This window comes from Phoxinus phoxinus, assembly GCF_949152265.1.
Source record: "Phoxinus phoxinus genome assembly, chromosome: 18".
In the NCBI taxonomy this organism is placed as follows: domain Eukaryota; kingdom Metazoa; phylum Chordata; class Actinopteri; order Cypriniformes; family Leuciscidae; genus Phoxinus; species Phoxinus phoxinus.
Genome location: NC_136893.1, coordinates 26,082,498 through 26,097,656, shown reverse-complemented (window position 1 = coordinate 26,097,656; position 15,159 = coordinate 26,082,498). Strand labels below are relative to the sequence as shown.

Sequence of the window (15,159 nt, the reverse complement as noted above, 5' to 3'; positions counted from 1 at the left end):
GCTCTCTGTGTGTTACTCCGTGTCTCCGGTCGTGTTCATGTGTAAATTGTGTGAGCTTAAATTGTCCATTAGATTAAAAGATCTGTAAAAGCCCTTAGATCTACCCACCCATAGACTCTCCCCTCGAAGAAATCAGGACAGAAGTGGTTTGAAAATGGACAGAAGAGACGGATTAAAACACCAGGTGTAAACAGGAATGTGTCTCCCTCGTCTACTTGTGATCCGATCCACCAAAACGCATCTTAATACCAGGTGGAAACAGGGCCTGTGAGACTTCTCTCTAAGTTTGGTTCGGTTAATACGAACTCTGGTGTGATTGCTCTGTTAGTGCGGTTCATTTGAATAAGTGTGAACGCTGCCGTCTGAACCCCAGCGCCACCAAACAAGCGGACCGAGACGCTGAAAAGATGAGACTCGATCCACATACAAACGAACTCTGGTGCGGTTCGACTGAAATATGAACACAAAGACATGTAAACGAACCAAAAACAGGACATGATGTCACAAGATGCTACCCCAAAATGCTCCAGCATGCCTGTTTTTTCTCACTATAGTCGTGATGTTTCCCATCACAGTTTCAGGATCAGAACCGGGTCTCCTCGCAGCAGATCCTCATGTGTGTGTGACGGAGGGATTCCTGACGCTGTTTAATCTCATTTACACATTTTATAAGCTCTTCACGAGTTCTCAGCGGGTCCAAATACCATCATATGTAGCTACACGCATACAACGAGCGCTTTTATCCCAGAATACATCATTGTTCTGGATGTTCGGTAAGCTCCGTCACAAAATATACATTATAGAAGCAGACCAATCAGGTTGTGAACATCTCCATATGCCTTAAGTTTCGGTGATAAAAAATGCCAATGTGAACATAAAGCGGACCAGGACTAAACGAACCAAGCGAACCGAACTACAAGTGTGAACACACCCTAAATGTGTGAAGTCTCTGAATAAGTCTCTGTGAGTTGAGAATCAACCTTGATCATGTTCAGATCCCGCACAGACACTCCAGAAACCGCTGGATGTGGCATCAAAGCCCAATCCTACTACACACTCTCACACAAACTTGCTCTTTCTCTCCACAGGGTGAGAAATTTGGCCCGTTTGCTGGTGAAAAGCGGATGCTGAGTGACTTGGATGAAAGCATGGATCCACGACTGATGTGGGAGGTGGGTGACTAGACTCAACAATGATCCCATCGCTTTACCCACAATACATTTGCAGCTATGTGTCGCCACAAAGCTTTTTGTTTTTGTGTCACTTGGGAGCACTTCAAAGGCAACTCATATCTGATAAAACTTCTTTACAATGCTAGATGCTAGTTTTTTTTTTGGGGGGGGGGGGGGGGGTCTATTTTATGACTGTACAACATTTATGTTTTTCAAAAAAACTCACCGCGACTATGCTAGGTTGTTCAAAGGGAGACATTCAATTGCTAAGGTGTCCTAACTGGCTTTAAATGTGTTGATGTGTGGTTTTCTAGGTTGTAGATTGTGTTCTGTCTGTGATTTCCTTGCCCTTCTAAAAAAGAAGTGTGCTTAATTGTATTGAATGTGCACTTTTCATGCTTTAAGAATAATTTTGATGTGTTAACTAACATACTGAAGCACATGTAAACTACTTGATTATAACTGTAGTGTGTTATTCAATGTTACATTAAAATATAATATATTTTAAATGCACTGAATTGCAACTTCATCATTATATTGGCGCTTTTCCACTGCATGGTACGGCTCGGTACGGTTCGACTCGGCCCGGAACGGTTCGGCTCGCTTCGCTTTTCCACTGCGTGGTACGACTCGACTCGGTACGGCACGGTTCGGTTCGCTTTAGCTCGGTTGCTTTACCACTGCAGTTAGTACCGCTTCAAAGTGGGACTGATCATTAATACTAGTTGTAGGTCCGGTGGTAGCCGTGTGCGGCTAAGAGCTGTGCTACTTCCCGCTCCTCGGCAACCAACGAGAGGAACGTCTGCACCTCGTCCACTGACCACGATTTAGCCATTTCTTCTTTGATTTTTTAAAACTTTTTTTGTCAAGTAAATACTCTAAAAACAGGTGCTACCGCGCTGTCTGGCTATTTAAATCTAGCGGGTTTAGTGTCTCGTGTTGCAAATACAATGACGCTGAAGTGACGATTCTGTCTGACCAATCAGTGATCTGCAGTGTTTTCACGTCACATTATAGTATCGGTACAGTACGCTTGGAACCTCAACAGAGGTGGTACCATTTAAAGCGAGCCGTACCGTACCGTACCATGCTGTGGAAATGCGCCATAAGTGAGCCTTACCGTACCGAGCCGTACCATGCAGTGGAAAAGCGCCAAAGCGTGCCGTGCCGTACCGAACCGTACCGTACCATGCAGTGGAAAAGCGCCATAAATGTGTACTATGACCGACAGAAAATAAAAAAAGTTGGGATGTTCTAGGCCAATACGACTAGGAACTATACTCTCATTCCTGCCGTACCAGCAGCGCAGTGATATTACAAACTTAGTGCCGGTCACGTTGGAAGTTTCCGAGCTGGGGACTATTTTCAGGTTCTGCGTAATATCATTGAGCTGCCGGTACGGCAGCACAGTAATGTTTTTTTTTTGCCAAACCATGTGCAAATTCATAAGTCAACACCATTGCTGAGTGTTTTCTCCTTAACAATGCAGTGAACAAAAGACAGTCTCAAAAACACGGTTTGAAATCGCTGGTGTTTCTGACGTCACACACTACCTTGTAACCAATCAGATCAACGTGTGATCGACAACCAGTGGATCTCTGAGCTGGAGTGAGGGGAGGCGGGGCTAATTTGCATATTCATAGAACTGTGTAAACTAAATGAGGCAAGGGTGTCGAGTTACATTCAAGCTATTTTAAGGCATGAATGAATCTTTTTTCAAGGAAAAAACTTTTAAATATGTAATTTTGGTGTTCAAAGATGAATTTTAAGGGATACAATGATTGACGGAGACTTTAAGTCCTACTTAAGTGGGTCAAAAAACACTCTTAATTCTCTCATTTGTTTTAAAGCTGCAGTCCGGCACTTTTTTGGGTTTAAAAATATCAAAAAATACATTTTTGAAAAAAAACGTAACCAGACAGTGTTCAAAACGATCTGCTTGCCTTACCTCGATTCAAAACGGTAAGCTTGTAATAATGATTTTAATTCTAGTGGTACTGGTGGATTTCCGCGGGAATTTCGAGCATGTCTTTGCGTCATTACGTCACTTCTGTACACATAGAGAAGGAGTCTCGGCTAGTCGGCTATTATAGCGTGTGTGGATGATGGTGGAGATTTAGCTTAGCACTTGGTATGGCGGATCCCGAAAGTTTAAAGCGACAATCACCAGTGACAACTGGAGATTCACCAGTTGTAAAACCCAAAGACTTCGGACTTCAGAAAAAATATATTTTTCACGTTTTGACGTGATATAAGCAATCGTTAGATTTAATCAGCATGATATAACGTTAGCCTACTGCAATGCTTCCCCCCACCCCCCGAATTTGGTCAGAACAAAAGTGAATGTTACTTACTTGTTCAGATGACATTTTTCGATGAAAATTCTAATGTTGACACTTTCAAAAGGTATACTCTGAGATTGCTGATGACAGTACAGTATCCACAGCGACGCGGCAGCGACAGGTTCTCCTCAATACATTGTGTTCATCCGCGCTGTTTCATGCCGATTTACTACCCACGCACAGTTAATAATTCCGCGAATAACTGCAATTGCAGATTTCGAACAGAGATGGCGACAAAGAGGAAAAACGACGGACTGCAGCTTTAAGTGAATGGGACTTTTTCACCCATTTTATTGTTAACCAAACAAAAACCACCTCTCATCAACATGTCACATGATAGACGCAAACATTGCGCGATGCGTACTTCAAAGTTTAATACTTTGGATAGAGATTTATTCAAATCACTAAGTGGTGTTTGTCTTTGCAAACAGAGATGGTTGAGGTCTGACTGAATTTTAACCATCTTGGAGAAGTTGTTGCCCCTGTTGTTCAGACAGACGCATCATTGCTCGTCTCCAGGCAACGATTAATTGGACGAGACATGCCAGCATGAACTCAACTCACACTGACTCTCCCAGGCCAGACAGAACTACGGGAGCGAGACGCGTCTCCCAGTGCACGCCGTATCTAATATCCCATCAAATATCTGCTCTTGAAAGATTTGAGTTTATTTTCAGCTGCATTAAAGTTTTAATTATAGTGCAGATCAGGTCGTGTTCAGCCACATTAGAGCTGTGATTTACTGATCTGCCTGCCCTGATGACACTTTTCTGCCTAAAGTATAGTGAGCCTAACTCTTAAATTACACACTTGTGCATATAATTATTATGATATATCATGTTAGTGTGCAATCTTTCAGTGTGCCGCTCTTTCATGCTGCTCGTGTGTTATGATGCAGGGAATTTACCTTTCAAGATTAGTCAGAATAAGTCACTATTAGCCGGCGTTTAACTAAGTTGAGACCGAGAAATGGCTCAAAATAATAATTTTGTATCCATAAACAGTGGAATATAGGTATTCATCAGATTTGGGCAAAGAGCATGTGGGAAGTGAGCAATGTTCCAGATATATAGTATTAGACCCCATTGGAAGTTTATACGTAAAATACGGCTGGTGTACTTGCAATGATGAAAATATGTTTTGTTTGATGATATGTATGATCACATGACAGCTGGGTTGTTCCTACAGATGTTGAAAGTACTTTTGTACTCCGCAGCAACAGATACTCTAAATCTAAAACTGTGTTAAGTAAATTATTTTAGTAAAAATCGCTTTATAACTGCTGTGTAAGGTACGTTGAAATACAATGTCACTGGATAGACTTGTCGGCCTGGTTGTACCAACAAAGAATTCGATTATATTTGCATAATAAGTAGGGATTTAGGCTAATATAAAAATTCTGGCTGACATTGCTATTTTTTATGTTATGGCTGATGGGTGATAAATGGCAGATTCAAATTTATACTAGTAAAAAAAAAAAAAAAAAACGCTAATCAATAAAATCAAAGTATCATCATGACATTATAATGCCAGAAAGGCACTGTCTGCATCTGATTGGTCAGCTTGCCCAGTTTGTTGTGATTGGTCTACCACTTACTGTATGTGTGTCGGAAATGTTGCACCCTTTACCATAATAGGTTTTCAGCTCCCGAGACTTAGCCTAATATGTGCCGATACCCTTTTTCCCTTCCCGATACCTGGACTCAGGGTATCGGCCAATACCGAGTACTAATCCGATACCTGGGTGTGTATCTTTACAGCTGCATTTCATACTAGCCCTGTATGAATTGATAGAATTATTTTATAAAAGGTACTTAAGTTTTACAATATAACTGTATAAAAAAGTGCAACAAAAAATGATATATGAATAATAGGGGTGTAACGGTTCACAAAATTTACGGTTCGGTTCGATAGGATACACTGGTGTCACGGTTCGGTACGTTTTCGATACAGCAAAAAGAAAGAAATGCCAGAGAAATGTCCTTGATTTACTTTTTTTTTTAAATTAAAACTAACATCATAAAGTATGATAATTTTTTTATTTGAGCAATGATGGTGCTATACTTGACATATAAAACAAAAAACAGCTCCTTATAAAAAAAATGACATGTAATATTGTAGTAGTTATAAACAAAGGTTTATTTTATTTCAGATTAACATTTGAGGGCAGCAATTTTATTCATAATGTCAAAATAAAACCGACGTAACGTTACCTGAAAGCACAATGTTTCTGGTTTCCACGTCAGCGCTGTTTGATCCATTAATAACAGAGACATTTTAATGCTTCTCACTAGATCTCGCAGCGATGTTATTACTTCAGTGGCAAATTCAAATGCTTTCTTTACTGGATCTCTTAGCGCTGTGTAGTGACAGTGCTGCTTGATCATGATTGGCTCGCGCTGCATTGGTCCAAACTGATGAATGGTCTGTGAAGCACAAAATAACGAGTAGCGCAGTTTTGTTCCGTTTTCATTACGTTTGCCATTTGATGTTGGGCGCCAGCGTCTCTTACATTGTGAGTGCGCGTCAAATTTTGGTCGGCAGGAAAAATGGTCAAACGAGTGTTGTTAATACTTGTGCCACCCCTCGAAATTGCAGTATGGCAAATGAGACATGTCGCCGTTTGACTGCCTGGTTGGTCCAGTCTGAAATACTGCCAAACAGCGGACATGCTGCTAGCGTGCGCATTTTGATTTCTTCTTCGCTGCTCTAAACTAGGGATGGGCAACGATTAATCGCATTCCAAAATAAAAATTTGTTTAAATAATATATATGTGTACTGTGTATAATTATTTTGTATATATAAATACACACATATGCATGTACAGTATATATTTAAGAACTATTCGCATGTATATATTTATAAATAATTTATATTATAAATAAACATAAATATTTTATATATAAATTACACATTTTCTTAAATATATACATGCATTTGTGTGTATTTATATATACAAAATATACTTTTTTGTCCATAAAATTATACACAGTACACATATATATTATTTAAACACAAACTTTTATTTTTGATGCGATTAATCGCGATTAACCGTTGTCCATCCCTACTCTAAACAGTGGTTGCTTGTGGCAACAGCACAACTTCCTGTGTTAGAGCAGCGAAGAAGAATTGATCTCCGATTTGCAGCATTAAGCAAAGCTAGCGTGCATAACTAGGTATTGTTTAGTAAAATGGTATCGGATCGGTACATGGGTAGATGTAACGATGATACCGATGCCAGCATTTTTATTGGTATCGGCGGCATACCGGCGGTATCGGAACAACCCTACTAATAAGCAGTTATAAACAGTATTATATATGCCGTCAGTATACGCTTTGCAGCGTCTGATCAAAATCAATTATCCAATAGTTTTTTTGTGGGCGGACCAAAGCAGCCAGTAGGCGGGCGTTATGCAAATTTATAACATGATGAATTAGCTACGTCACATAAATAATGGAAGAACTACAAACAGGGCGTTTCAGGATTTTTTTTTCTGTTGGAGAGATTGAAATCCCTTAGGCGTGGCCTAAAAAATGATCTAATATTGTGAGTTAACCTGTGTGTAACCTTTGAATCTGTGTGCTTCTGCAGGTTCGAGGGAATAAAGGTGACGTGCTGTATATCCTGGACGCTAGTAGCCCTCGTCATGCTAACTGGCTTCGCTTCGTTCACCAAGCCCCTTCACAGGAGCAGAAGAACCTGGCCGCCATTCAGGTATGACAAGATGCCACAGGCTGATAACCACAGACTCTCTCTCAAATACACACTGTTGCTGTGTACTTTATTTGAGTTTGGAAAACTCTACATAGACAAACAGTTTGCGCATCAAAGTATGCCAGTGTAACTAAGGCTTGACTCATAAATCATTTTAATATAGCTGGACTCCACCTCTAAAGGTGCAGTCACATATACCATTGTTCAGCGAATTTTGCAAGCAAAATGTAATCACTTCAATAGGAATCTTCAACACTGGGTATTTCGTTTGAGTGCAAAAGATTTCCCCACGAAGAACTTGTGATTATGATTTTCACGTGAGAACGATTGTGAATTTTTCATGAGGAAAGTTCCCTTTCTAGGAAACTCCACGCTGCATCCAATGACGGCGCTATGGCGTACCGTGGAAGCTATAAGCAGCGTTAGCGTCTGTGTCTTCAGCAAGCGCTCTTTGTAAACTGTCTGTCTTATTTGGTGTTCGTTTGTCCCGTACGGCTATATTGATCACGCATCATGGGGGTCGTAGATGGAGCTCGCAAAGAAGCTTGAACAGGACGGCCCATCCCTTCCTCAGCTCTCACTCGGGATCCAGAAGCCTCGTCCTGTAGGGCTGACTGGGTATCGAGTTCGATAAATTTCAAGATTCGATAAGATGCACAAATTTTGATTCCGCTTACCGATTCCTGACTTTGGGGCCGTTCACATATCGCGTTTTTTGCGCATGCAAATTCATGACTTTAAATGTTGGCGCATGGCCGCGGCGAGATGAAAACATCTCAACTTTTCAGAATACCGCAGGTCATGTGACAAAAACCAAGCGACCTTTCCGTAACAACATCGAAAGCTCGGCCGAAGAGCTGATCATAGCTGTACAGAGCAGGTTTTTAAATGCGCTGTGAATGGTACCTAATTCAGGATAAATTTAAAATTTGGTTTAAAATAATTTTTTGTTTTGTTTAAAATGGAGATCACGATTACATGCAACATACAACTACACAGAATAACATGTTCCAGTCTATTTAAAAAAAATGGTTCATTTGAATCATTAAGTCAAACACGTTTAAAACTAATTAGTTCAGCGTCTCATTAATAAGTACCTGTTTAATTAATGGATGATTCACCGTTTTTAAATGAATCTCTCGAGTCTTCTTGAATAAATGATTCAATGAAAAAAAAATGAACAGTCGATTTTTGCCACTTAATGGAGTAATAATGTAATCAACACAATCTTTATTTGAAGATACTCCTTTACCTTTAGCCATTTTATTGGTTATTGCTTAAAATTGGCAAGAATAAAAGTGATTTGATTTTTATTTGCCCTTTTTTATATATTTTTTTTTATATTGGAATCGGAAACAATAATCGATAAGAACCGGATTGAATAAACAGAATCAGAATCGAAACGATACCCAACCATACCGCTCTGTGGCTTCTTCCGCCCTGAGTGAAGGCGCTATGTTGGCTTTGGATATTGTCATCATCAGGGCAGAGGATTTCCAGGATTTGAGGAGCTGGTGGAGATAGTGACATGTGCCATGGTCAAATTGAAAATCGTTGGGCTGGCCGAGAAGCAGGACGAGAAGACGAGTGCCTCCTGCCTAATAAAGCACAACCTCCGTGTCTGCGCCTGACACTGAGGCGTCGAGGTCCTGGAATAAACTATTCTCGGCTCAAATCTCCAGCCCCACAATTTCTAACTTTTCTTCGGTCGTGGGGATGAGGGAGCACGGGGATGGGATAATGCCTAGGGTTGAAGAGACGCTGGCTAGCTATCTCTCCCCTGTAGCTGCACTCACCCTCATGGCCCCGACCTTGCCGACCAAACCGTGAAGAACAACGTCATCTTTGGTGGGCAAAGCTTAAATGGCAGTGGGTCATGAGTTCTTCAGGCACACCAGGCTGACCTGCTGAGGGACCTGGATGAAGGTGAGGGGGTCGGGCCCCAGACCTGTCTCTTCGGGCCACCAAGGAGTCGGTTGAACCTCTCTGGCGTTAAGGAGAAAGATAGATCATTCCTGTTGGACGCCCCGTTGTCTCCTCCTGAGTATTCGGTTATCGTTTATAGCTCCACAGTACACCGTCACACAGTAATGTAGCACCAATCAGCATTGGAATAGTTGCACATGTGCTTCAGACGCAGTCACGGCGAGGTGTTACCCACAGCGTCGTCATTGGACACAGCGTCTCGCTCCCTTCACAGGGAACCATGGTTACAGTCAGAACCTGAGACGATTTCCCTGCACGCAGATTTCATGATTATGATTTTTTTGCTTGGATGAAAGATTCCCGCAGATTTTGCAACGAGTTCAAGTTTGTCATATGATTTTGCCGCATTGATTAAAATATTTTTCTAGATTTTTGTTATTTATTTGTCCTTTCTTTCACTTCTGACATTTTAGAGGGATTTTTTTCCACTTTGATTGCCTTTTCAGTGAGGAACACTTGGGATGCAGCCTTAAAATTGTATAACTTAACATAACTGCTTGCCTTTTGCAACAGCCTTCGCATAAGGAGCGCACCTATAGCCCCTTTCACATAGCGTGTTGATCCCGGGAAATTGCCGCGAAATTGCCAGAGTGCCTTCTGTGTGAACGCAAACATCCCGGGATTAATGCCGACATCGATCCCGGGTTGGGGACCTAGTAACATTGCCGGGATCAGTCACGGAACGCGCCCTGTGTGAACAAAAGTCAGGATCAATGCCGTAAGGGGTGTGTCGTAGTGATGACGCACGTGCCATCACGCGACTCTAGAAATTTTGTGTTCGTCAACAACAAAGAAAGAACGAAAAAATGGCTGCAAACCGGAACGAAGCAGAGACCAGAAGCTCCTCACTGTCCGCGCTGAAGCTGAGAGCGCTCGCTAGCTTGTGGAACGGTACGCGATGCGCTAGTGTACATGTTTTTGACGCGTACGTTACACGTCTCATCCTGGCGTCACGTGTCTTTACGGGATCTTACCGGGATGTGTGTGAAGGCACTCACAGATCCCGGAAAATCACTGGCAGTGTGAATGAACCAAGGGCACTCATTAGGTTTTGGACCAGAGCCACAGAGTGTGACAGCAGCTTTGCATAAGGCTTTGAACAGATGCAGACAGCGGAGGGATGGGGATGGAGTGAGTTGTTTATGTCTAGTGGTGGTGATGTGCGTTCACAGTGCCAGAGATCTGAAAACACCAAAGAGTGCGGAGATAAGAGAAGTGCAATGAGCCTTAGATGAATAACACACACACACACACACACACACACACACACACACACACACACACACGCTCAAAGACATGTGGGCGTACACATGTAGGCATAAACATTTGAGATGACATGACTTCTATCAATGAGTATCTATCAATAGTGCAGTGACCTGGCAATCTCCCGTGACCTAATCACAGTCTGTGTTAATGCGCCTTTAGCACCTCATAATTCAGTTGCAATCATGGGAATAATGCTGTGATATCACAATGATTTCACAACTCATCTCAACACGTGATGAACACAGGGAACACTATAAAACTGATCGCTACAAAACTAGTATGAAAATGTGCGGTATGATTCTGCATGTTAGACGTGTTCCTAGGGTTGCATGATAATGGTTACACTGATAATTACGGTTATTTTGCTCCAAAAATATAATCATGAATAACAATCATGAATGTTGCCATTTTAGAAATTTCTTCATAAATTATTATGACGTCATCTGAAACGAGTTGTTTTGGCCGCTTGGAAGTTAAAAGCTTTTTTTCGACTAACAAAGGACGTTTTGAGTCCTGAAACTTACAGGATATTTGTATAGTACAATGTCTTCTTATATGTAAAAGTATCATGTTCATGACCCCTTTAAAAATCAGTTTTCTACATGTATATTATACTGACAACCACATTAAAACACTGGTGGTAAAGAGAAAGCAACATGAGGAATCAGGGTTCATCACTCCACAAGCTGAGCTAAATACTAACATTTAAGGGGCACAGTGTCAGTTACACAAATACAAAACACCATCATGGTAACAAAAGCTAAGTTATAACTACCGTAAGTTATTTAAATGAAAAAACATAAAATGTGAGCTGCAGATAATTCTAGGAATAACAATTTACAGGTTTTCCTTTCACTTTATGTAATTTTACAGTAAAACAGGATTTTACATTTTAATTTACTATAAAATATTGTGTTTTACTATAAAATAACACAATCACAGATTATACTTTTTGGAAGTATGACCAACATAATAATTTTCACCGGAAAATGTAATCTGAACAAGTAACATCCACTGTTCTGACCAACTAATTTAAGCATTGCAGTAAATCGTGCTGATTAAATCTAACGATCGCTTATCATATCACGTCAAACCGTGCAAATTATACTTTGTTCTCAAATGTGTTAATGTTAACAACACCAGCATTGCGTGACTACATTTAATGCCCTTCCGATATTTGTCCTTGTGTTCGCATGGGCCGGTTGCAGTCTCTTTTTTTTCTGTAGTCACTCCGAAGTCTGAAGTCTTTTGCATTTTTCCATCGGGTGAATCTCTAGTTGTCGTTTGAACCTTTCTGGATCCACCATCAAATTGCTAAGTTTAACTATATCAAGTGCTGTGAGAAAAGGCTATAAATCTCCAACATCGAGACTCTTCTTTATGTGTACAGATGTGACGTAATGACACAAAGACATCCTCGAATTTCCCACGAAAATCCACCAGTACTGGAATTAAAAACATTATTACAAGCTTACCGTTTTGAATCGAGCTACGGCAAGCAGAGAGTTTTGAACACTGGCTGGATATGGACTTTCTCAACATTTATTTTGGATAATTTTTAACCCAAAAAATTTACGGACTGCAGCTTTAACTAAATTATTAATCATTTTAAATAATTTTACATTCACATTTTTTTTTTTTGCATAGATGGATGAAGAAAAATTAGCGAAAGCATCAGAGTGCTTGTGGATAATTTTTTGCCAGTTGTGGTCTCCGGTGAGTTTGAGACGTTGACGATCTGATGACCATTACAACCAAATCAAGAGAACGGAGTCTGCGTTTCATCACACACGGCACTTCTCTCAGCATCTCCCTGTGGATAAACCTCTGGCTCCGCTTTTAGCATAATGTACAGCAACTGTGCTTATTTCTGCATGACCTTTTAGGAAATGAAGGTCTGATAAAGCCATTAAACAGAGGTTGAAGTGTTTGCCCTTTGACCTTAATCAGGATGCTCTGTTGATCTTACGCTTCCCCTCGTGTGAATGTTTGATTGCTCCTCCCAGCGGTTCTCTGTTATGTTGTCTGTTCAGTGTCAGACCACACCTGGATCTCTGCTTTTCAACGTCTAATTCAGTTTATTCCCTTTGTAATAAGACACATTTGATAGATTTACACAGTTGATGCTAGTAGTGTTTTTATATATTGAAATTGAACCAGACAAAACTTTGCTGACTGCTTTAACTCAAGTTAATAAAGTGTAGGCGTTCACTCACACGGGTTTCCTATGGTCGTGGAAATCCTGGAAAAATCATGTGATTTCAGAAGCCTGGAAATTAATACAACAATGTTAAAAGTTATGGAAAAGTCATAATTTCTGAGCACACAGGAACCAGAAAGCCGAATCCTTTTGCCGTTTATAACTTATGGCTGGAGACATTTAATGGGGTCATTTAAATCTAACTTCAAGAATTGACGCCTACAAATGGAAAGTCTTTATTTTCAGTGTTTTAGTAAAAAAATAAAAATAATATCCAGTAGTTATCAACAATTTAAAAATTCAAAAGTTATGTTAAAGATTCTGATATAGAAATGTGTCTAATACCAAGAGCTGGTTTTTATGTGTTAGGTCCCATACAGAAAAAAATATATATTTCAAATATATTTTCAGAATATATTCGAAATTGGCCCAATAAATATATTCTAGTTAAATATATGTAAATATATTTTTTTGAAAATATATTTTAGTAAAATATGTGAATATATTTATGTCAATATATTTACTAATAACATATGTTCATATATGTTTTAACTTTTGCAAATTGTTTCATTTGAAATACATTTAAAATTTAAAAAGTATATTTTTACAAACAAAACACATTTTCAATTTATTTTTTTTAATTTTTATTTTTTTCATTTTAAAGAGTTCAGCTATTTTTGAGTTGACAGCTGCCCCCAGTTAACATCATATATTTTTGTTATATTTCAGAATATATTTCAAAATGATAAATATAAGTGAACAACAATGCAAATATATTTCAATGTACCGGTATTTGGAATATATGCTACATATATTTTTGACACTTTAAAATATATTTCAATTTTTTTTTTTTTCTGTCCTACAAACCGTAGATGGATTTTGGACTGAGCAGGTTTGTTAAAAACCATTTTTAAAACTCAATATTTTTTTAGTCTAGTCAGAGAGAGAACATGTCTGTCTATCATACAAAAACATACTAGTCAAGCTCAGGCTAGTATAACATAATAATCCTGACCAAATATTTCAAATTTCACTTTCTATGGCATTTGTCCACCCTGTTACATCATGACACATTTACAATGCGACGTGTAACAGGGTGGACGTTTTAAGATAATAAAGGCCAATAGTAGACTAGCTCGAAAGGAACAACAAGCTAGTATAAGATTAACGGGAAGAATTTTAGTAGATATTTAAAATCTGTTTTATAAAATAAAGAAACAATTTCATGTCCAGAATAAACAGACTCAACAGGGTGGACATGTTTTACACTATTAGATAAGTCACATACAAATTGAGGAGAAGAGATTTATGAGGAGAAAAGTGTATGACTAAACTTTGTTCTTGGAGTTGCTTTCCCTCTAAGGAGGAAATGATGTCACTTCTTGCAAGTCATGTGATTTAGGGAATATGCTTAAGATTTTAAAGGGCAATTGGCACCAATGTAACAGGGTGGACTGGAGTTTGAGGGACATTAATTTAATGATTTTACCAAAAAAAAAGTTAAATCGCAATCAAAATAAATAGTATTTTATGTCAAATAGAATAAGTTGCTTCAAAGTGAATGATTGGGGACATGGGAATATGTCTGTCAAGTGCTTCGATTCTTAGGTACTAACCATTATGAATTTGTTAATTGGGGTACATCTATGCATGGAAAACCATTTGGCATGAACGTTTATTAAAATATAATGTAAAGAAAATGTAATGGGGACATACAATTCTGATTTGCTGCTCAAGAAACATTTCTGATTGTTATCAATGTTGAAAACTGTTTTGCTGATTCATATTTCTGTGGAAACCATGATACATTATAGGGTTTCTTTGATGAAAAGAAATGTCAAAACTTAAAGAACATATTTTTTTGTAATAGAAATATCATCATATTCTTGCTGAATGAAGTAGCTGACTCTCTTTCTTTTAACAGGATGGAGAAAATATCTTCTATCTGGCTGTTGGTGACATTGCGACCGATACGGAGCTTCTGATTGGTTACCTGGACAGTGACATGGAGGAGGAAGAGGAGGACCTGGAGGAAGATCAGGACATCAAAGAGGAAGAGGAGAACAGTAACGAGAGCAAACACCTCAGCACAGAAACAGGTGTGTGTGTGTGTGTGTGTGTGTGTGTGTATGTGTCAGTGATGCGCGGGTCAATGTATAAACAACACGCACCCGACCAACGTTTTCAACTAACCCGCCCGCAACTCGGACCGCAAAAAAAGAGAAAGAAAATATTGTACCCGACCCGCTTCCTGACCCGCGTTTTTTTAAAGTAGCTAGTAAATGCTCATCGCGTCATGGGCCATAGACGGAGGAACTAGGGGTGCGCATTTTTCTGAATGCTGTATGATATAGCCTAGTGTTTTGTAATAAAGGCTTGATTTATTCATTTATTTCGTTTCATTTTCTTAACAATTAAGATGCTGCATGTGTTTATCCAGTCTAATCGAAGTGTGCGTCTCTCCCCGGACTTTCCCA

The 15,159-nt window shown here is 39.4% G+C and overlaps 1 protein-coding gene across 1 annotated transcript in view; it reads left to right on the top strand.

Moving 5' to 3' along the window:
* Nucleotides 1-15,159, top strand: part of prdm5 (PR domain containing 5) — an 86,119-nt gene that overhangs the window by 2,117 nt on the left and 68,843 nt on the right. The window contains 4 exon segments of the mRNA XM_079589066.1: nucleotides 1,089-1,172; nucleotides 7,108-7,230; nucleotides 14,607-14,748; nucleotides 14,751-14,791. Coding sequence (XP_079445192.1) covers nucleotides 1,089-1,172; nucleotides 7,108-7,230; nucleotides 14,607-14,748; nucleotides 14,751-14,791 — 390 coding nt within the window.